Source organism: Podarcis vaucheri (assembly GCF_965113315.1).
Source record: "Podarcis vaucheri genome assembly, chromosome: 4".
Classification (NCBI taxonomy): Eukaryota; Metazoa; Chordata; class Lepidosauria; order Squamata; family Lacertidae; genus Podarcis; species Podarcis vaucheri.
This window is the reverse complement of record NC_138762.1, coordinates 87,047,078-87,070,622: the sequence shown is the minus strand read 5'-3', so window position 1 is coordinate 87,070,622 and position 23,545 is coordinate 87,047,078. Positions and strand designations below refer to the sequence as shown.

The following is a 23,545-nucleotide window of genomic DNA, read 5'->3' as shown; positions in this document are numbered from 1 at the left end:
GGGAAAGCTCCCACTTGCAATAATAGTTCCCTAAGCTGAATTGCTTGTGATAGGAATTTTATGGTCTTAGATATATAGTAATGTTCATAAGTGTACCAACCAAGCACATACATAGATCAGCACAGGAAGGCCAACCTGGAACCATTTTGATTCCTAAACTGAGCAAATGTTTTCTCTGCAAGGTCAAACTGGAAAAGCCTCCCCATTGTCTTTTCCTTCACAAATCCTGTCTTAAGGGTATGTCTGTGTTTGAATAGGGTGTGAGCCTGTGACATGGCCCAGGAACTAAGTATCTATCACTACAAAAGAATGGCCAGGCTCCCCAGGCAATCCAATCAAGTAACCTGCCAGGCAGGAGATAAACAACAACAGGAGATAAACAATATTCAAATGTTCTGTTTTAGACCGCCTTTTCTGTGATGTAGGTGTGATGTTTCTGGGGGTGGTCTTGATCTACAGGGTGGCAATTTCAAAAGTCTTTATAAGGCCTTGCACACCATTTTCCTGGGTCTCTCCTCTCTCCTGCAGGTGAGGGGAGCACCCTGTTGCAACAGATCAATAAAGGCCAAGCCTACAGGCTGCTGTTTTGCTCCAAGTAATCCTGGTTGGTGTCTTTGTTTTTTGTCCAAGGGAGCCCTCGGATTTTTCCGTTAACAGCTGAATTGGGGTGAAAGAGAAAATATTGAAAGAAGGGTGTGGGGGTGTATGAGTAGATGAAGTGTGAGGATGGATTGATGGATGAATTTAAGAAAGATCTGTCAAGATCATTGCAGCACCCACACTTTCTTGCTCTCAAGCTTCTTAAGAGATAAAAGCTGTGTGCAGTCATTTGCATGAACATGTGAAGATTTAAATTGGGGGCTGGGGGGCACCAATACATTACAGACCCTCCAAGTGCCCCTATTTAAAGAAGTCGTACCAGTTTCTGATTTGATCCCAGAATGTCCTGTTTTTTCCTCAGGCTGTCTCTGTTTTCATCAGAGAAATGTTGGAGGGTATGACACAAGCCCCCACCGGCCTTAACTTCTCCGGTCATGTTGACTGCTCTTCAGATCTTCATGCAGTTAGGTCTGGAGGGTTTTCCAAATGTGTTCAAATGAGCACGCTTCAAAATCTCCCTGGAAGCAGGAACCCCGGTTTATCAGGGGGTTTCAATCAAAGGGACAGTTTCTAAGCACATTGAAAAAACAGCCTTTACAAATGCATTGTAAATTATGCAAGGATCTAAGGAGCTTGTGCATGTGTCTTTGCTCTGGCCCCATCTAGGTCTTCCACTGTTCAGGTGACTGCCTGAATACAGCTAAAGAGACTATGGATTTAGGCAGGACATTTTTTTCAGCCACAACTCAACGGAACTCAGTTCCAGGCCCCCTCAGGTGTGCGCCATGGCCATTCTAAGAGCACGAAGGAGATGTTCATGGTGAGTTCCAGCACCACTTTTTCTAGAAAAATAGCACTGGATTTAGGGATGATGAAAAGTGTATGCTTGTAGCCCTGGCCTGTCTCACAGTCAGCATGTGGTCCCCGAAGCGTTTCTCTTGAGGGAATAAGGCCTCAAGGTTCACATTTAAAGTATTGGATCTTTCCCAAAGTGATTCATTTCAGAGCATACCTCCTACAACTACTCAACAGGAAAAAGGGAAAGTTAATTTATAGTTCCACTCATAGGAGCCAACTCCTAGGGGCTGACGTTCCATTTCTTCTCCCCAAATAAAATATTTGAGGGGGCCACCCCCCAAGAAAGTTGATTGGCATTGCCATTAAAATGGTGTCTGCGCACTGCATCATGTGATTGATTACGTAGGGTAGGGCTTGCCTGCCTCCTCTCGCAATATTTTATTCAGGTTGGCATCCCTGGTTCCACTTCAGTTCAAGCAACCACGGTTTTCCTCACCAAAGTCCATTGCTTTATCTAAATTGCTATGTTAACACAATCTAGTTCGGTGGGTTTGCCGAGGGGAGCTGGAAACAGACCAAAGTCATACTCCCCGACATTGTGAGGTAAAACACTTGCTTCATTTGTTCACTTCTCCCAGAAATGGTGGAAGGTGGGGAGAATACGAAGCCCTGTGGCCCAGTCAGGAGAGAATGTAGGTAGTGAAGAATTCACAACTGACCAGTTGAATATCCAGTAAAAAAACCTGAAAGATTTGCCGTTTGTTAGAACTGCTGTGGCCAAAACGGCAATAGAAGAATTAATTTCAAGAAAAACAAACTGGATGACTGTACAGCCTTGCATAGGTGGTATCAGTCCATTGTATCACAATGAAGGTGTACATGTTTGAAAGAAGACCCTGAGCAAGGATTAAATTTGGTGGTTACATGCAATAAATGTACATAGGAAGAGCAAGGAATAAAGGTAAAGGGACCCCTGACTATTAGGTCCAGTTGTGGCTGACTCTGGGGTTGCGGCGCTCATCTCGCTTTATTGGCCGAGGAAGCCGGCGTACAGCTTCCGGGTCATGTGGCCAGCATGACTAAGCCGCTTCTGGCGAACCAGAGCAATGCACGGAAAAACCATTTACCTTCCCACTGGAGGGGTACCTATTTATCTACTTGCACTTTGACGTGCTTTCGAACTGCTAGGTTGGCAGGAGCAGGGACCGAGCAACGGGAGCTCACCCCGTTGCGGGGATTCGAACCACCGACCTTCTGATCGGCAAGTCCTAGGCTCTGTGGTTTAACCCACAGCGCCACCTGTGTCCAACAGAGCAAGGAATATAGTCGTTCAAATCCCAGGGAAAGGAACTGGGCAAACAGTGGGTTGCATCTATGATGGCTCTGTGTCTTAGCAGAATGTAGTTCTGATTGGAAAAGTCTGGGCAGCCAGTTTTTGCTGATTTCCCAGTTACTTGCTTAAGCCCCATGTCTCTGCCCTCCCGAACCTGCCCCTGAAACTCGAGGAACTGTCAAAACAGGATAATAGCACAGGTGGCTATAGGGCCAGATCAGTGAAAAATAGGTGCCTTAAAACACTTACTGCTAAGGCAAAACCACTTTCGCACACCGTCCCAAGATTTCTCCAATGAAAATAGGGTTGTCCTATTCTATAGCCCTAATCATAATAATTTCATTATTTATAACCCGCCCAACTGACTGGATTGCCCCAGCCACTCTGGGTGGCTTCTAACATACATAAAAACATAAAACTATACAGAATTTACCTTCTTGGCCCGGAGGTTGCATAACTCCATACCCTCCAACATTTCTCCAGTGAAAATAGGGACGTCCTAAGGAAATGCAGGACGTTCCGGGATCAGATCAGAAACCAGGACACCATCTGTAAATCCAGGACTGTCCCTGGAATATAGGGACACTTGGAGGGCCTGCTTTTGGATACAAACCAGTGTCAAAGTGGGCAGGATAAGAGATTGACAAATCAACCTGACTAATCGGTTCAGGGCATTTTATGTGTGTTCTGCCGAGGCAAATCAAACATTGATGACTGAAATAGTCACATGATACAGAGGTGGATTTAGCGGTTTGGATGCAACTATTACAGTAGCACCTTGCCTTATGTTGTTGTTGTTGAGTCGTTTAGTCGTGTCCGACTCTTCGTGACCCCATGGACCAGAGCACGCCAGGCACTCCTGTCTTCCACTGCCTCCCTTAATTTGGTCAAACTCATGCTGGTAGCTTCGAGAACACTATCCAACCATCTTGTCCTCTGTTGTCCCCTTCTCCTTGTGCCCTCCATCAGGGTCTTTTCCAGGGAGTCTTCTCCTCTCATGAGGTGGCCAAAGTATTGGAGCCTCAGCTTCACGATCTGTCCTTACGTTGCCCTTGGGTAATGTAAAATTCGGGTTGCAAAAGCGGCAAACCCGGAAGTGTTTTGCCGCGCGTGCATGTGCAGAAGTGGTCCCACTAGTTGCGGAAACCTTGGGATCCGACCAGAGCTCTGGAACGGATCCCGTCCGCAACCGGAGGTACCACTGTATTTAAAATGAAGCGAGACAGGCTGGGAGGAACCTGAATTTCGGCGCCACTGAAATTAGAGACCCCAAGGTGAATGATGATGTTTTTCCCTAGCCAATTGGGTTGATATGTCTTTTGCGTTTTTAGTGGTTAAATAAGTGGTGCTGACCAATGAATGCAGATGATTTTGCATCGTTTTTGTGTTGTGTTTTTTTACATATTTCTTTTACCCTCGTTAAAACAGAAAAAGAATTATTTAGTATTTATATAGGGTTATCCATGTCTATGGCACTTCACTGAGTAAGATAAGCAAAATGAAATTTAAGAAGGACAGGCCCCTGCCCCAAAACATTGACTATAACACAGGGAAAAGATAAAAGAAAGGGAGCGGTGTAACAGTAATGGGACAACAAACATGTGCAGATGTAATTTGTGCATATTTTAGGGTTCCTATAAGCTGATTCTACAAGGAAATTCCAATAATCCATTGAGGGATGTAAAAAACTTTCCTTAAAAAATAATTAAAAACTAAGTTTCAGTCATCAGGTCTTCATCATCTGCTTGCGTGGGGAGGTGGAAGAGAAAGCTGTTAATATCACATACATGACAGGACTGTTCTGCCACCTTTGAGTTGCGTCGCTAAATCACAGTTCAAGGGCTGAATGTCTAGTTATGAAAAGTCAGAGGTTAAATGATTCGGGAATAAAATGTCATTTCATGGAAGCGAAATTAATCCTCTGAGGCTTGCAGTGCTCCCAGGATTTCTTTTCACTTAGAGGTTTAGAGTTAAGTAATTTTATTAACTGAGGAAAGGGGAAATAAATATTGATAGCTCACGTTTTTCTCCTAATTGCAAAATTTATTGCGTGCTGCATTTTAGGAATTTTTAAATCAGCAGGGCCAGAAAGGCAATGAAAGTAAGATTAAATAGCACTTTGGGTGTGTTTTTGCTTCTGTAGGTGTAATTTAAAACACTGTATTTATGACTGAAAAGATTAATTGTTGCTTATAGCTAAACAGATGATATATTTTTCAAAAAAAATTATATTACGGTGTGTCAGCACAAAAACTCTGTGTCCCAAGTATGTCACCAATTTTTTTCTTATTTTTTGCTTTTTGCTGTTGACACGTTTTATAGCACTCCAGCAGAATGTGTTGACATATATTCAAATCAGTGATTAACTGTTTAGAAACGTGCCACTCAGAATATAACCCTGATGGTCTCTGAAACTGGCATTTTAGAAGCCTCTGTGTTTCTGCGCTGATGAAGGCGTACTGCAGAAGAGCAATATGTGACTTTAATTAACACGGCGCCTTTGTACGGTGATAAAATATTCAAATCCACCCAGTTTTTAAATGGCTCTTACCTTGCTCAGCTATGGAGATGATTGGATACTGTGTAAAAGATATTGATATGTATCATTTATTATTTAGTGCTTTCATGTTGCGTATGTTAATCCCTACAACTCTTATAGGGTCGGTCATAGGTTGAGGAAGGTTGAGTGATAACGGGTTGTTTAAGACTACCTAATAAATTCACGGTCTAGGTGAAATTTGTTTCAAGGGCTTCCAGGTTCACATCTCAGACTCTTAGGGCCATGCGCTGTGATGTTTCTCCCCTGCCAGTACAAAGGGCAGCATTGAGAAGTGGATTTTTTATTAGGGTAATGTCAAAGTGCAAGTAGATCAATAGGTACCACTCCGGCGGGAAGGTAAACAGCGTTTACAAGTTCCAATTGTAATATATGACAGAAATTTGAATAAATAGTTTTCAACTACGAGTCAAGAAGCTTCTCCATCAGCTTCTGTAAAGGAGGCTGCTGGTTTCCTCTTCGTTTAAAGGGGACATAATGTAACTAACTTTACCTGAATTGGGGTCTTTATGTGCAAATCTGTCTTTATGGAGAAAATGCATCTTAGTGGAGCGAATGAGTGGTAAAGCAACCTCCCCAATTCCTAGCATAGGAATAAGGGGACACTGACATCATTATATCCTTTTTTTCCATACACCATGCACCTATCAAGTTCACTTACTTAGTCTCGAAGTGCTCAGACATTTTCCAAAATAAGATTACTAAAGCGGAAAAAACTATTCATGAAAGCAAAATTCCATTCTGTTCAGTTTGAGTATTTATTTATTTTAATGGTTCTAATCAGAAGCCCCCATCTTAGTTTCCATCTTCATCCATTATGTCAACAGAGCTTCCCAGTTTTGATTCCAGGTAGATATGAACCATCTGATTATAGCAAGTATGAGGAATCTGTGACCCTGCAAAATTTGGACTACCAACTCCCATTATCTCTGACCACTGGCACACTAACCGGGGCTGATGGGTGTTGGGAATCCCGACCTCTGGAGGACCACAGCTTCCTCATGTCTGGTTTCAAAGGTTACCATGAAGATTTATAAAAAAATTCCTTCCAGTAGCACCTTAAAGACCAACTAAGTTAGTTCTTGGTATGAGCTTTCGTGTGCATGCACACTTCTTCAGTTACACGTGTATCTGAAGAAGTGTGCATGCACACGAAAGCTCATACCAAGAACTAACTTAGTTGGTCTTTAAGGTGCTACTGGAAGGAATTCTTTTATTTTGACTATGGCAGACCAACACGGCTACCTATCTGTAACATGAAGATTTATGTGTGTTATCGATCGTGAAAATATATACATGGAATCTAAAGCTTTTTTAAAAATAGAATTATAAATCTCAAATGTTTTTGCATTTTGCACTTTAATGTGATCTTTGGAGGAAGGGTTCTATGCAAATTTAATAAATGAAATAAATACCGTATTTTTCGCTCTATAACACGCACCAGACCATAACACGCACATAGTTTTTAGAGGAGGAAAACAAGAAAAAAAATATTCTAAACGAAATAGTGGATATATGATTTTTGTGGTTCATGCTGTGGCCACAGACATGTGATCTGACAGTGAGTTTGGAGTAGCCCAATGCAAAAATCCTGAGGATCCATGTGGATCCATGCTTTGTAACCGTGGAGGAGGGAAGGAAAGGGAACCATGGATCCTCTGCTCATGACTGCAGCAGATCTCCCCTGCCACCCGCAGGCATTTGCTCCATAACACGCACAGATATTTCCCCTTACTTTCTAGGAGGAAAAAAGTGAGTGTTATGGTGCAAAAAATACGTAATTCAAACCTATCAAAATATAATTTGATAGCTATGGTGACTGATTTTGCAGAAAAGTTTACGGAACTCAGGTTTTATTGACTTTGCTTGTATTTGGAAGATGTCTTCCGCCAGGTTTTCCTTGCTTGCAGATTTCACAACATATTTCACAACAGTGTTGGCTGATAATCAGAAATGGTCCATATTTAATAGCAGAAAAGGATCTCAACATGCCCATCTGGAAGCTGTATCTGGACTGCACAGTTGTGCTACATAATTGCTGGAGCAAAGCAGGTCACTTTGAAACATCTGCATAGGTAACACTTGGGAATAAGATAGCACTTGCCTATGGCTTGGCAGACTCCAAATACTCCAAAGCAACAGAGACTGACCCATCTTGTTATGTCTTAAACTCTGCTTATCTTGGGAAAAGCGAGGAAATTGGCAGGACCTCATTTTAAATAGCCAAGGGTGGGTTTTTCTTGGATGGGGGAGTTATATATCATGCTGCAGAACAAGATAACAGATGCAAGCTTAGATATAGAGGATTTCAATTTTACTGAATGTTTCATTGGTCAAAACCACCAGTGCAACTTGCTTCCAAGTTAATAAAAGAAGAATTTGAGGTATGAGATGTAGTTTTTGATAGCATTCAAACTAAAAATAAGAAATAACTAGTAATCACTTAATTACAAGAAATTGTTGTGATAGCTTCTAACCTTTTTTAAAAAATTGAAATGTGTGAAACTGCTGAAAGGTTTACTTAATATTTTTAAATATATATATATATAACCAAAGGCAAGCAGTTTTTCTCCCTTCTGGTTTTGGGAATGTATATCAGATCATTGATCAGATTACATGTTATGATCCAAAGACATGGATATTGCAACCACAAAACCCCCACAAAAAGTGAAACCAATCTTTCGCATGACCACATTACATGCCTCTCTAAACAACAATTATGTCAAGGGGCCATGCAATGCTATAAGTACACTTTATTATTCCTTATATGTGACTGTCATTAAAGCTTTCTACTTATCTGGAAGAAAAGAAATCAAATGTGGTTCTGCCATGTTTTTGCAAGCTAATTGATTCCTTATGTGTGTATATTGGAGGAAGTTTTCGTTCTCAAGCCAGTGGTGTTCAGTTTAGGAAAAGGGAGACGAGAAAGCATATAACAAAAGTCTGGGTATAATATTTCCATGCTAGGAAGGTTAAGATTTATCACCAGTTGAGGCAAACCCTACGATCTAGGGTTTTTTTTTTTAGTGCATCGTAAAAATTAAAACAAGGCAGTTCTTCAACTGGAAAGTGGGAGACATTGGCTGGGAGTCACACAAGTAGGGTGACTGGGTACAAAGGAAGGCAGAGCTCTTGTGATAGTCATAGAATTATTGACTTGGTGCAGGAAATCCAAATCCTCTTGGTGAAGGAAATCTAGAACTAGGCATCCCCAACCGATGACTATTCAACCTCTGCTTGATTCCTTCCATCCCATTGTGCAGAAGAAGGGATGACGAGTACAGTAGCTTTCCCCAGCCTTTTGGAATAAGCAGCACATCTGAGAAGCCCCATTAGACCCCTGGGGATCCATGAGCAGAACATCCCAAAATTATTCGGTGCATGTTTTTTTGTGGGTTGAACTGAAAAGCAGCTGTGGAAGCTCTGCTTTTCACTGAAGCAATGGTGCTGTGGGAGGGGTGTGGTTATCCCGTTTTCCCAATCAAAACTGCACCCCCCACCCTGAAGCTACTAATACACTAATGGAGGGAGATACCATACAGGTGTATTTTGAACAGAGGGGGGAAGGGTTAATTCACCTGTCCTCCAGTCAAAACCAGAGTGTCCTATGATTGCATTTAAATAAAAATAAAAATTGGGAGAGCCAATCACATATGCCCAGGTTTGACCATGAAATATCTGTTTTGTGAACCGCCCTGAGACCCCCGGATATAGGGCGGTATATAAATTCAAATTATTATTATTATTATTATTATTATTATTATTATTATTATTATTATTATTATTTTACATAGCTTTAAAGGAACAATGCCTTCTTTTGCACCTGGTCACCCTATTAACAAGTATCTTCAATATGCTTCCCTATTTCTGCTTAATAGACATAGGAAGTGCCTTCACCAAAGGAGTGCCCTGTCTAACCTCAGACCCTCCAAGTGTCCTTATTTTCCAGGGACAATCCCGGATTGATAGAAGTCGTCCTGGTTTCTGATCTGATCCTGGAATGTCCTGTTTTTTCATAGGATGTCCCTGTTCTCATTGGAGAAATGTTGGAGGGTATGGAGTTATGTGACCCCTGAGCCAATGAGATAAGTAACTATACAACCTTTAGAAGATACCTGAAGGCAGCCCTGTATAGGGAAGTTTGTTAATGTTTTATTATGGTTTTATATATACTGGAAGCTGTCCAGAGTGGCTGGGGCAATGCAGTCAGATGGGTGGGGTATAAATAAATAAAAATGATGATGATAATGATGATGTTGATGTTGATGATGATGGAATAGGACATCCCTGTTTTCATTGGAGAAACGTTGGAGGTTATGTAACCTACAATGCTTGAGGCCTCCTGTCAAATTGAACTTCCTTCTCAGCTACCTGAGGCTCATATGATTTACAATAAGTAGCTTCATACATCACACAGGGACGCGGACTTATAAAAAATATTGGGGGGGCCCGGGAAAGCTCATGAATAATAAATAAGCTCATGAATATGCAAATAAAGTGGCGCCGCCTCCTCGTGAGCGAATAGGGGAGAGCGTGCTGCGCCTATTAATCTGCTCCGAAGGAAATTGGGTGGAGCTTTTGCTCGGGAGGGAGGGCAGGAGGCATGCAGCCCGACCCTGTGCATTTTGGGCTGGGGGAGGGGCGGCGATGGCGCTCTGCTGGAGGGGCGCCGGAGATTATTGGGGGGCGGAGCCCCCCCAATGAATTTTTGAGGGGGCTCGGGCCCCCTCAAGCCCCATGGAGTCGGCGCCTATGACATCACACATTGCCAACAAACTGGCTCAGCACCCATGACCCACCATTAGGGAATCATTGCTCTGACACCACACTAGAAAGTTTGACTGAATTGCCAGTTGAATTCCTTCACTGTTGAGTGACTGGATAAATCCATGCTTCCTTTGTTCCTTTAACACTAGTTCTTTGGAATTCAAATGCAAATTGCAGTAGACTCCAACAAGGTCCACTGGGATGAAGGAAGGAGAAAGAGACCCCCCCCAATGCAAAATGGAAATAGGGATGTTATGTGGCTGGGTAGGGAGTGAGTGGTGCTGTGGTCTAAACCACTGAGCCTCTTGGGCTTGCTGATTGGAAGGTTGGCGGTTCGGATCCCCGGGCCGCGACGGAGTGAGCTTCCATTGCTCTGTCCCAGCTCCTGCCAACCTAGCAATTTGAAGGCACGCCAGTGGAAGTAGATAAATAGGTACGGCTCTGGCGGGAAGGTAAATGGTGTTTCCTTGCACTCTGGCTTCCATCATGGTGTCCTGTTGTACCAGAAGTGGTTTAGTCATGCTGGGCACATGACCCAGAAAGCGGTCTGCGGACAAACGCTGCCTCCCTTGACCTGAAAAGCGAGGTTAGCACCACAACCTCATAGTCTCCTATGACTGGACTTAACCGTCCTTTACCTTTTATGAGGTTGGGTAGACTTGCTACCTTCTCTACCAATTTTTACCAATGTCTGTGGATTCTTTGCTTCTTGAGGTGAGTCATGACATTAGACTAGATCATGAAATCCTTCTGGACTGAGAAGCTTCCTCCTGGCAGCCTCAGTCTGAGAGTCAGGAGCATCATTTAGTCATGTCAGGATGAGTTAGCCACCTCCCTTTCCTTGTATTTCGTTTTGGCCAAAATGTCTGATTTCCCCAGACATTTTAGCAATTTCCGCTTGGACACTGCTTCCGACTGCAGTATTCCAGATATGTCCAGGAAATTCCGGACATATGGCAACCCAGTTGTATTTAGGACACCAGGAAAACATGTACCAGTGAGACAGGGATAGCCAATGTAGTACCCTGCAGTTTTTGCTAGACAACTCCCATCATCCCTGACCTTGGGCCATGCTTGCTGGGGCCGATAGGAGTTGGGAGTCTGACAACATCTGAAAGACGCCATATTGGCCATCCCTGTTCTGGTACACTGTTCCCAATCTGAATAAATACATCAGCCTGCAAGTCAGAGGGGAAATATTTCACTTTTGGTATGAGAAATTACAAGTTAATGAACCAGAGAGCTCAGGCAAAGGTTGTGGGTCAGACCCACCTGCTGCTGAAGAATTTTACCTTCAGGAGTGTCCCTGGTCAAAGTAATTTGTTCTTGTCTGGCAGTAAATGTCTGGATTTTAACCAGGGATATAATCGCCTATGAAAAAAGGTAAAGGGTAGAAAGAAGCCTTGTGAAAGTTGCCATGACCCAAGAAAGCAAAACCCTGCAGGAGTTATGAATGTCTTTTTGATCCAAGTTCAGCTGCCAAAAAGACTGTGCTTAATTCCTGCTTCTATCTGTAACAATGGCTAAGAGAGAGATTATTCTTTAAAATTGTACTGGTGATCATGCTGAACTCTCAGTCAGCAGTGAAAAATAATAGAGAATAGTTTAAACAGGCCTTTTCTTGAATACATTGAAACTTTTAGAAATTAACACATTTTTTGAAAACATGATGATTTAATTTTAAGCAGCTGCTTTTTGGATTCCTTCACTTTCCTGCTTTATACTATACAGAAGTCATATTTTATACCGCATGTATGGTTTTATTTTATTCCATTTTTCTGGAAAGTGTGAAGAGAATAAGAGAGGGAGAGCAAAAGTAGGGTTATGTGGAGGGGATTTGAAGCTCTAAGGATTGTACCCCTTTTCAAAACGCTTCTCTAAATCCCTCTGATTTTCCTGTCATCCTAGTTTCCTACTTCCTTTACTTTCCAAAATAGTGGATGACCTGACTTGCAACTTTATCTTTTTACCCTTGATTCAACTTATACATTTTTCTTGACACCTCCTCGCTAAGGTGTCAAGCTAAGTGAATTGAATCCAGTGTTACCTGGCAAACCCACTGAAACGAATGGACATGAGTAACTTAGGTCCTTTAATTTCAAAGTGTCTACTCTCAGGTAGAGGAGAGTCAGTGGAAATCTTGGAGCACCTAGAATGGGTGGAAGTTACTAGAAAGCTTTGAATCCAAGCCTATATATATAAATGTGTTGCTGCTGCTGCTCTTGTTAAGTTTTAGTATTGCTGGTTTTCTTACACACAGATTGATCTGCATATCATTAGTGAAATATGCCATCGTGTAAAAAATGGGGCTCAGCTGAAAAGGGGTAAGAAATTGGTTATATCATTGGATACCACTGAATCTTGTGGTGGATTGTTCAATGGCACTTCAAATGCAGAGACTACATGTCTGTAATTCTATAGTTCTGCAGGCATTCCTTTGTCATTTGTGCCATGCAGGTTCTTCGTATCATGGCAACTAGCAAATAGCATGTCTGCATTGCCACAAAATGGTTGCCCTGGTATTCCTGTGTATAGATTTAAACTGAATGTTTATGCCAGAAATTCCTGTTTGTTTGTTTGTTTGTTTGTTTGTTTGGTATTTTTGGGATACACATTGCCCTGTAGATACATATTTAATAATCGTACAAACTGATGTGAAACCTTTTGCTAAATTATTCATTTGCTAAAACCTTTAGGTGAGCTAAATACAGAAAATTACCTTATTAAACTACTACATTTTCACTGTATTTTATTTACAGTGACATTTGAAAACATTGTGCAACTGTTTATCCTATCTTGTATATTATTTTATTTATAAAAGTATTTCTATTCCACCAATCATACCATGCATACAAGGAAGTGTACAACATTAAAACAAAAAACAGTATTAAAACAAGAGAGATAATAATTAAAATGACTGGTTATTAAAACAAAAACAAAAAACAGCTACAAAGGCCTGTCAGCATACAAAAGGAGTGATTGTTGTTGTCCGTTATTATTGTTGCTATTGTTATTGCTTTTAAACTTGCACTTACAGTGCTTTTTGTTAATTTTAACTACTGTCTCAAGCTGACCTGACTATATTTCATACTGAGAATTAAAAGCACTTACTGCAACGGACATCTTTTTGCAGATTAGAATGGTTAAAAGATGTATGCATTTGTAGGATTGGTCTAAAGCATATGGTTTCAAATATTTGATAAACTTAATGAAGTGTGTTAATTATGTTCCATACCATAATACCTGTATGCATGGTTCTATGTTTCACAAAATTATAACCGCTAAAAGCAAGTTAATAAAACTATTCTCTTGCGTTGAATACCCCCACATTTGAGCTTCTGAAATGTGCTTAGTGCCAGTCACCTTTTCTGTCCTTTCAAACATTGTTAGGGAAGGTGAAGTTCGTTCTTTAGCTGAACGGCTTGAAGAACCACAGGAAATGTCACCTCCTTGATCATCTTCCTTAACAGGTTGTGCTTTTGGACTGTTTCACCCCTACTGCAACCGAAACGCAAGATGTTACAGAGTTCTTATGCCAGTATGTTACAATCAAGGTGAATTGCCAAAAATTACCGAATCCTTTGACACAAAATGTTGGGCTCAAATATTTTATTAACAAAATTTACGTACCTCTTGGATATAAAAGCAAGACAAAACACACCTCCAAGCAATTTTTTAATAAGGTGCTATGCATTTTATAAACGAATGGCTCCTAGCTGTCAGAGTCAGCCTCCTTAGTCTCCATGTTGTCTCTTCAACTTAGCAGAGAGGATGATGGGAAGAAAAGTAGAATTTTTGGGTTCTGCCTGTCATTGTCTCTGACTCCCTTTACTGTTGGCCTCTCTGCTTCTACCCTAGCAGTTCCAATGGGCACCAGCCACCATTGATCATATCCTGCTCACATATTTCTTCCTGAATATGATTGGTCGACAGCACAGTCTTTAAAAAGTCAACTTAGAATTGAGTTCCTATTGAATTCAGTGGGATTTCCTCAATAACACATACACACGTTCTATTTTTATCTTGGGGCACAGCTGGTAATTCTTAAGAGCTGAGCTAAAAAAACACCAGCAGAATTTCTTGCTTATACAGTAGTTACAATTTTTGCTTATTGTTACAATTTCTTATTTCCGTCAAAAACTTAATTTTCTCTTAAACTTTTCCTAACGATCCCATGATATTTCTGAAACTTTACTTCTGCAGTTTTACTCCTTGCTTGTTCGTATACGTTTTAAATGTTCTTTATGATCTGTATTTCATTTTTAAATTCTATATTTGTACTTCACTTTTTATGCTGGTTTATTGTTTTGGCTGTACTGTATTATGTACTTTTACATTTTGTCATTGGGTGGGGTTGTTTTTTATTGGAGAGTGTAAGGTGCTTTGTGGAGGAAGTTGCTCAAAAAGTGGGGTATACATTTATGAAATGCATGAAATAGTAAGTAATATAAACGTATGCTCCTTGCTAGCTGCTTAACAGTTTTATTTGTTTTATTTGTTTATTTTGTTTGCTAAGGAGCCTGGGACAGCACGCTTGTTTCCTTAGGCCAAATCTTATTTTCACAACAGATTAGGCATCTAGAGAGTGATTTGGGAGCGGCCAATGTCACCCAGCATCCTTAGTGGTTGAGTGGGGATTTAAACCTGGATATCCTCAGTCAAAGGTCCAACCACAGTTGCAAAATCAGGGAGCTCTGTTGGGCTCCTGGGGGGCCATGAGCACATATATATTGCTGCTGACTTGCTTTTGGCTCAGTGCGTCACAAAAGTTGGGCAGGCCTGTTCCCTGCAGCAGCGGCTGCAACAACCTGTAGAGCAGGGTGCTTGGGTGCATGCAAAATTTACGGTTCTCAGCCGACATAATAGCAGGGAATTCAGGGTGAACAAATGAAGGAAGTCTAGGGTATCTTTGAAGGGATAAAGAAGTGGGAGGATAATGGAGTCATTTAACTGCCTCACATAGCTTGAAGTATGAAGGTGGATTGATGAGTCGTTCCCATAACATTTTGCTGGTGGTTTAACACACAGCATCATTACCAAGAGAAAAGACTAAAGAACTGCAGAGGACAGGACCCTGGGCTAAATCTCTCCCCACCCCTCCTTCTTCTGTTTTTAAGAAAAAGTGTGTCTTTGATGAGATATAGCTGCGGGCAATCGTTTTACATTTTATGTCAGCTCTCTTTTGTCAGAGATTCATTATTGATGCTGTACTCTCCATTTTAATTCACACTTCTCCGCTAATCAATTACAGCGTTTATCCATTAATCAGGTATCCTGACAGGGTCAATAACTGCTCTTCAGTTTAGTTGGCCGCTCCATGTTCTCAAGCAAGTAGCAACAGTCAGTAGATTAGTTTAGAGCATCATTGTTTTCGCAGGCTGGTGGACATCTGGACGGGTAAACAAAGTCTAATGAGTTTTTGGGGTGATTATCCTGTTCTTGGGCTCTCTGCTGAAAACCTTAACTATTTGGCAGAGAAGCAACTTGTGTGCTTGGAACTCGCCTGTTTTGTTCCTTGCCTGTCCTTCTATCCAGTCTCTCTCTCTCTGTGTGTATATGCACCTTCTAGAATGTGCCTGTTCAAGTATATAATTTATAACAGATTCAGACATGGCAAATTATCAGAGGAATCAAAGCTTTTCATTTTAGCAAGTGGTGTAGATAACAGAGGGGGCAACATTTAATTGGACAGTTACAGTTTTGGTAGTTAAGTTGCTGTCCATAATGACGGTAACAGGTTTCAATTATCCTTTTTATGACAGATGTACCAACATTTAATTGTTTCTCGTCAAGTGTGGAGAGAAAAGGCACTTCTGTAGATTTTTCAATTCTTCTACATGTCACTTAGCTGTCTACACTATTGTTTGAGCTCCTTTCTCTCATCCTTTTTGCGGCAATGAGTTGTGTCATTCCCTCATGATCAGCACTTTTGTTGTCTTTGTTTTTTGCTGCACCTCAGAAGTCCATCTTTTCTTTCATCTCCTTCCCATTCATGCATGAGGGAACAGTTGTGCTCTGTTGTGGGGATGTTCCGCTGGATTTCAAACAGTAGGGTTTCCTTTTATTCCCTTCTAAGTAGTACAATGGAGCTGAATGTCTGTTGCAGAATGCACACACTAATATGCCAGGTTATTTGGTTTTTAAGAAGTCAATAAAAGTGGTGGGCTTAGTTGCAGTGCTTGGCTCGCCTTTTCTTTTTTTCCCTTTTTTTTGCTGTTTGCCTTTCCATCTTTGGTTATAAATCTGTTTGTTTGTTTCTGGTTATAAAATACAATCCTCCAAATTAAATCCAAGCATGGAATCAACAAACACTTAGGGAGAGGGGAAAGGGGGGGGTGGAACACATTACTGGCAATGGAATATTTTCACACTAGCTGATTTGGCAGCCTCTGCATCATTCCTGATAAGGAAGTGAAAACCACAGCCAGCTCTAATTAATGGGGACTATTAACAGGAAGGGAGATGGAGAGAAAGATGGACTCATGAGTTGGTTTTGGCAAAAGCCCTAGCCTCTTTCCAAGGCTCTCCATTTAGGGAAAGAAATGTAACTTTGAGGGATTTGTTTTTGCATGGTAGATTATTTCTCCAGAAGTGTGTGTGTGTGTGTGTGTGTGTGTGTGTGTGTTCCAAACATTTCATTCAAAAAGCCGCCGATAGAGGAAAACAAAACAAAACAAAGCACATACACAAGAGACGTAAGAATCCTAGAGAGGTAGTGTTGAGACACTTTGTTCTAATATTCAGGAGCAACCTTCAAAATCCTTCCTAATGAGGTCATAAAAGGGAAAAAATTGAACAAGTGGTACTTGTGTACCTCTCTGGGATGTTTCATCGAGGTCACTTGCCACTTGGTTATCCCATTTGAAAAGGGATTGGGATAGTTCAATCAAGCATTGCATTAAGAGAGAGACTTTGATTAATTCCTTCTCTTCTCCATTGTGTTGCAGATAATTTTGGTAAATTTGGGAGACTTTCTTCTTAGACGGTGTTAGGGGCTTAAAGTTCCTGATGTGTCATGCTGAGAGTTAGCATTTATTAGTCCTTTTGGGCTCATGTGTGTGTGTGTTTTTAAAAAAAAAAAGCGTAGCTGCGGACAGCCCTTGGATTATCCCTGACAGGCCAGGCCATTCTTTCAACGTTACTGTTATCTCAGGTCATATGGAGAGATGAAGTTCTTCTTCAGTTTTCCGTTGGAACAAATACTGCGTTAAAAAGGGGAAGGCCAAGAATAAACTGTAAGTAGGAGAAGGATTCACGGTGGGTTTCACTTGGAACATTGCACTAGGCCTTCTAAGTTAGATGTTTATAGGAGTGTTATTCTGTGGTTTGTGAGGTGATGCAACAAAAGCAACGAGAGGGAAAGTTAACCATGTAGACCGGACTTCTCTTGTAGCAGGAGAAGTGGAATATGGAGTTGCTACCAAGCCTGGTATTCAAGTTTGGAGTTTTATTAGTATGACCTCCATTATATTTAAATATGTGACTTACGTTGCAGTTTTAAACAACTTTGTTTTCACTGTATTGGTGGCAGAAATGTATTTGCAGAATTGTACACAGGAGGCCAGAAGTTTATTTAAAACCCATATTTTAAACCTGTTTCACTCTGCACCTATTTGAACCAGACACTTACTGTTTAGGCATTTAAATTGTGGGTGATTTAGCTTACTTTCTCCCCCCAAACTGCCACCATCCCATAACTCCTCTCTATTCTTGTTTTTGAAAATCTGTGTGCTTGTTACTCTGGAGACCTGAGGCCTATTGGTTACACACATATTTAGGTGCTCTTTAAAAAGTGGATTTTTGACCTGATGGACCGTAACGCCTCCCAGGGTGCCACTGTGGTCATTGTATAAATCTGCCTTAGTTGTTTTTTTTTTTGTTTACTCACTTGATATACCGTAACGGCTCTTAAATCTGTAATGGTCTGTTGCGTTAATCCAGAAGCTGCGCATGCGTCTGCAACCTTTGTACCTAAAAAAGAAGAAGGGAAAAAAGAAAAGCTCAAAGGAATTTTTGTTGTTGTTGGGGGGAAAAGAGGATACATGCTCAGAATTCCTCCTCCCCACCCCCAACTGAATTAAGCAGTCGCTTTCCCCCTTTCACAGTAATTCAAAGCACTGTGGATAACGGGCTTTCCAAAATATCATGTTAAAAAAAACAAAAAAACTCAACCATTTTTTAACATATTAATTGTTCAGATCATTAATGGAAAGTGCCAAGTAACCTGTCAAGAGAGATGCATCTGCCAGATATTTTTAATCAGGATTTGGGTTGGGCAAGGATAGCTAGTTTATGTGGAAAACTGGGCCTAGTGGCAAATCAGGAAGGTGTTGTTGTTAATATTAATATTAATATTATTTAGATTTATATACCAGCCTTTATCATAATATCTCAGGGCAGTTCACAGAAGAAAAATACAGGATAAAAACAAGTAATGAGGGAATTCAATGCCAGAGCAACTGCTTGAGTAGTCCAGTCAGAAAGGAAATATAAGAAGTCCAAGTAGCAGTGCTTTCCCCCTCCTAAAAAAATGTTTAGGGGTACTGTCATTTTCCTACTCATATTGAAATATTGCCCTTCAATGAGGCCAAATTTAGATTCACAAAATGTTTAAGGGTATGCGTACCCCCATTAAAAAGTACTGCTAAATAGTATTGGAAATTTAAACTCAAGTCTCTGACTTGCAGGTCTAAGGGGTGAAGCTAAGTCCTTGCTGAGGAACAGCAACATGTGGATCGTGGCAACGGAAATTTGGGCCAGGGGCAGGATGATTAAGTCTAGGTAGAGGACATAGCAGTGTCTGATAGTAAGGCCGGTTGAGGCACAAGTTGACTCCTAGATGTGGGTCAAAGCAGTATATTTAGAGAAGGACATAGAAATGTAGCAGAGTAATTACTCTGCTTAAATGCTGGCCTACAAAGACAATTACTGAAAGTTGGATTCCCCCCCCCCAATTATGTCATAGCTGTCAACTTTTCCGTTTTCTTGCGGGGGAAAAAAGGGAAATATTGACAGCTATGGATTACATGGATGTCTCAGGTGGTGAGCTGTTTGAAATATTGTATTCTTCAGTTGTTGTTTTTATTTGGGTGAAGATGCAACGCATGCAGTATCTATTAGGAAATACACACTCTGTGCACTCTGTGTTGCTAGCTTATAATCTGTGACCATTTTATACATACTACTTAAAAAAAGCCATAGGATTATTGCATAGCTGTCAACGTTTCCCTTTTTTAAAGGGAAATTCCCTTATTCTGAATAGGATTCCTCACAAGAAAAGGGAAAAGTTGACGACTATGTTATTGATAACTCTTAACAGAAGAAAGCTTCCCATTCCCTATACTTTTTCTACAGTCTTGTCAGACAGGCAAAACAATAGTGCACAGATTATTATTATTATTATTATTATTATTATTATTATTATTATTATTATTATTATTTGTTATTTAAACCCCGCTCATCTGGCTAGGTTTCCCCAGCCACTCTGGGCAGCTCCCAAAAGAACTGATGATGATGATAATAAAAAAAACCCCACAACCAATAAGACATCAGTCATTAAAAACTTCCCTGAACGTCTTCAGATGTCTTCTTAAAGTCAGAGAGTTGTTTATTTCCTTGACATTTGATGGGAGGGCATTCCACAGGACGGTGCCACTGTCACATTTGCACCTGGTTCTTCATTCTTCAGCGATCCTTTTAGGGTGACTCCTTGGGCTTGTCCTATTTTGCACAGGAATTTACATGAGGTTCTCCTATTTTTACCTTGTAAGTGTAAGATTGCAAAATGGTGACTTACTGAAGGCCACCAAGTTAGCTTCATGGCTAAATGGAGATTTGAACTCGAGTCAAGTTTGGGTCCAACAGTCTTGACTATTCAAGACCCTGACTCTAGTCCCAACATCATTTCAGTTGACTGTGATATGATCTCACAGATTGGATTGTTTCCTTCGTGAGTCACAGTGTAGGCAGGAGGTGTTTGAAATCATGACATTTGCATCTGCATTTCAAAGGGATTTTTGATTGACTTTAGTGGGACTTATAGGTAAGAGGAAGTAGGATCATATCCTTCAATCTCTTCTGCTCTGTGATACTTTGCTGGGACTTCTATTTTCCCATCATTTCCAGTGCCCCTCAAACACAAAAATGTGTGCTTTATGTAGTTGTCTTACTATTTCTACTCAAAAATCCATGGTTTGGCTTCCTTGAGCAGTTTTTTAAATAAAAAAAATAGTTTTGTTTTTGCTCAGCCATCTGTTCCACTTTTTAATTGTGCTGTTTGTCTACCCAACGCGAAGTGTTTTTGAAAGGATTATCTGAAGTGAAACAGCATAAAATTTTAGTGTGAGTTTAAGTTGGGGAGATAACAGAAGTGAGAGTGCAGCTACCAATAAATATATGCTTGTATATTTGATGGATGGGGCTATTTGTCTTTCAGTATTCTACATCTGCTAGTTGTTTAAATTTATACTGATAATCCAGAGGATATTTTATCTAATTATTACTAGCACTGCTCTGAAATGTAGAATTTTTACTGTGTTTTTTGAAAATGACTTTCATTTGTGATTATTTTTTTTATAGTATGTTGTAAGTCACTTAGAGACATTTTTCTTTGAAATATGAATACCCTCACAGGGTTCTTCCAGATGACAGCTTAATACTGTAAATGGGTTGTTGGAACATTGGAAACATGTTATTACCTTATCAATGTTTTCCTGGGAAAGGTAAATCCAAATTAAATGCCTATGCGCTGGCAGCTTGATGACAATGACACTGTGGGAACACTACAAAAAACTTGCACACCATAAGAGCACCAATACTACAGTAAATACCTGCCTTTAAGCACCCACAGACCTCCTCATGTGTCCTTGCCACCATTACTGTAGATATTTCATAAGCAGAAGCAGCAGAGATAACGGCAAAAGGTTTTGAAAACGGTTTCCTGACCTCAACTAGGGACCGGCCAGCTGGTAAAGTGAGGTAAGGTTGTTGCCTCAGGCGGCAGATATGGGCCCAAGGACTGTGCCGCTCACCACTGCTGCACCAACCTGCTGGGCTGTGGCAGTGCATGGCAGCGGGGAAGGTGTGCGGCAGCAGCATGGCATGGGCAGAGAGAGTGCAGTGGCGCAGACTCAGATCTGTGGGATGGGGGGCATTTTGCCTCAAGCAGCAAAATGCCCTGGGCCGGCCCCGACCTCAACTCTACCTATTTAGCACGTAACACTGCTGACATTTTGTCGTCATGGGTACTGGCTGCTACCACACAACTGAATTCATACCTAGTACAGTGGTACCTCGGGTTACATACACTTCAGGTTACATACGCTTCAGGTTACAGACTCCGCTAACTCAGAAATAGTACCTCGGGTTAAGAACTTTGCTTCAGGATGAGAGCAGAAATTGTGCTCCGGTGGCGCGGCGGCAGCAGGAGGCCCCATTAGCTAAAGTGGTGCTTCAGGTTAAGAACAGTTTCAGGTTAAGAATGGACCTCCGGAATGAATTAAGTACTTAACCTGAGGTACCACTGTATTGGAACTTTGCATACATATATGCAGGGGTTTTTCTCAGCTGAAACTCACTGGAACTGAGTTGCATTCCGGCACCTCGGTAGTGTTGTGTTCAGGGCTGCGCAGCAGAGGCGGCGGGCGGCAGGGAAAGTTTATAATTTTTTCTGCAACGGTGGGGCGAGTGGGCAAAGAAGAGAAGTCCTTCCCCTTAAAAAACAAAAACAAAAAACTCAACAAGTTCTTGCAGCTCATCCCCATATATATAGATACCAACTGTTTTGCTTCCGCATTTGTACCATTGCTAGTGCATTCAGAACGTGTGAAGTGAGATAGCTGTATAATACCTATATATGATTCCAGATACAGATAGGTAGCCGTGTTGGTCTGCCATAGTCAAAATAAAAAAATTCCTTCCAGTAGCACCTTAAAGACCAACTAAGTTAACTTAGTTGGTCTTTAAGGTGCTACTGGAAGGAATTTTTTTTATTTTGACCTATATATGATGAAAATGTATTTTCTGAGCTGTCAGGAAATTTAGTTAGGCTTCGTTTTTATGTAGGGCAGAGGTATAGTATCAGACCTCATACAAATGTTTGTTTGTTTGCTATTGGAAATACCCACGACCCTAAAATTTATCTAGCATTTTTCATCAAACATAGGTGCAAATAAGCTGACATACATTAGTCCAGGTGATAATGAATACAGGTAGTTTTCCTGGCTTTAAATTATTCCTGGTAAGCACAAATAAAAGTTATTATAAACAAGGCATTGGTAACATCCAAACATCATGGGAAGCCATAGTCTGAAATGAACTAGGGTTTACAGTGAACAAACAATGCACAGGTGCATTCTGCTCAAGTTGCACCCACCCTGCTCCACCCTTTGCCAAGCCTAGAGGAAACAAACCACTGTACTGACTTAGCAAACCAGCCCTCTCCCAGCAAATTGTGATTTTTTAAAAAATCCCTACACTTACTGGTGAAGGATAAATGCAGCTCTCAGTCTTCTCAGTCTTCTTTCTCCTCTTCCTCACTGGATGCTGCTGCAGATGATATGAGGACTAGTAGGGGTTGACCAGTAGCCAGAAGTGCTTGGCTGTGGTTCAGATCCAGAGATGGGTTGTCTGGGCACATCTACTGCTGCTGGTTTCTTTGTGAGGAACATGGTGATTGGCAGCAGCTGCTGCTGTTGTCTCTTGAGCTCATCAAACATTTCCTTGTACCATCTCAGAGTGCCTGTAATGCCACAGATCGTCTTAAGGCTGCTCTCCATGGTCAAACTGTGCAAACAGATCATTTGCATGATTTATGACTTGGAAGAGTTGGAAAATTTTGTGCAGGTTCCAGCTTGCTGGATCGTGCTCACCATCCTCATTCTCAGCTTTGTATTCTTAGCTTGATCTGGCAAGTTCTTGCAACTCTTCAATACCTGTTGGGCCTCCATGAGCTCTTCCACTTCTTACTGAGTGACGTCAGCAAAGCCACCAGCAGCAACGTGCCTGGCCATCTGCACAATGTTCTCCACCATGTTGGCAGTGCTTGGAAATCCCTTGAATTTGTGCACCCATTCCGTTCACACGTTCCAGCAGCATGCACTCACTGTTTCAGGCTTGATTGCATTCACTGCCTGCTTGACGTAGGTGATGCAATGGGCGATCCAGATCGGCGTCCATTGCGTTGATCATTCAGGAGAAGGTGAGCTTCACGTAAGCAGCCTTGAAGCAGCAAATCACAACTTGATCCAGAGGCTGGATGAGGGAGGTTGTATTGGGGGATTCGGGGCAGGAGACAACCTCTCCCTTTCTGTGTGCAAAGTGGAGTCTCTTAGGATGCCCAAGAGCACTGTCCACTGGTAGCATCACTTTAATCTGCAGGTGCTTCTCCTCCAGGTAATGCCTCTGGAGTGATGTAGTGGAACCAATCCAGAAATGATGATGAAGTCACCCAGGGCTTTTTGTTGGATTGCCAAAACCCAGGAAGCAGGTTC

At 41.3% G+C, this 23,545-nt stretch overlaps 2 protein-coding genes across 8 annotated transcripts in view; one reads left to right on the top strand and one right to left on the bottom strand.

Annotated features, from left to right (window-relative positions):
- The window catches only part of LOC309530183 (uncharacterized protein), a 42,718-nt gene extending 19,374 nt beyond the window's left edge, over nt 1-23,344 (bottom strand). Inside the window, exons 1-4 of one of the 6 annotated variants that reach the window (XM_082218903.1) lie at nt 22,536-23,344; nt 21,632-21,766; nt 17,944-18,026; nt 11,348-11,426 (exon numbers count right to left, since the gene is read on the bottom strand). In XM_082218903.1, the coding sequence (XP_082075029.1) occupies nt 11,348-11,426; nt 17,944-18,026; nt 21,632-21,647 (178 nt within the window). In that variant the 5' untranslated portion in view covers nt 21,648-21,766; nt 22,536-23,344. Of the gene's footprint in view, nt 1-11,279; nt 11,427-12,999; nt 13,554-16,757; nt 17,258-17,943; nt 18,027-18,951; nt 19,001-19,724; nt 19,978-21,631; nt 21,767-22,535 lie in introns of those variants that run through there. The other 5 variants (XR_014218617.1, XR_014218618.1, XR_014218619.1 and 2 more) reach the window with 5 other exon arrangements.
- CLYBL (citramalyl-CoA lyase) overlaps nt 1-23,545 on the top strand; it is a 191,201-nt gene that overhangs the window by 77,207 nt on the left and 90,449 nt on the right. The gene's annotated exons all lie outside the window — the stretch shown is intronic.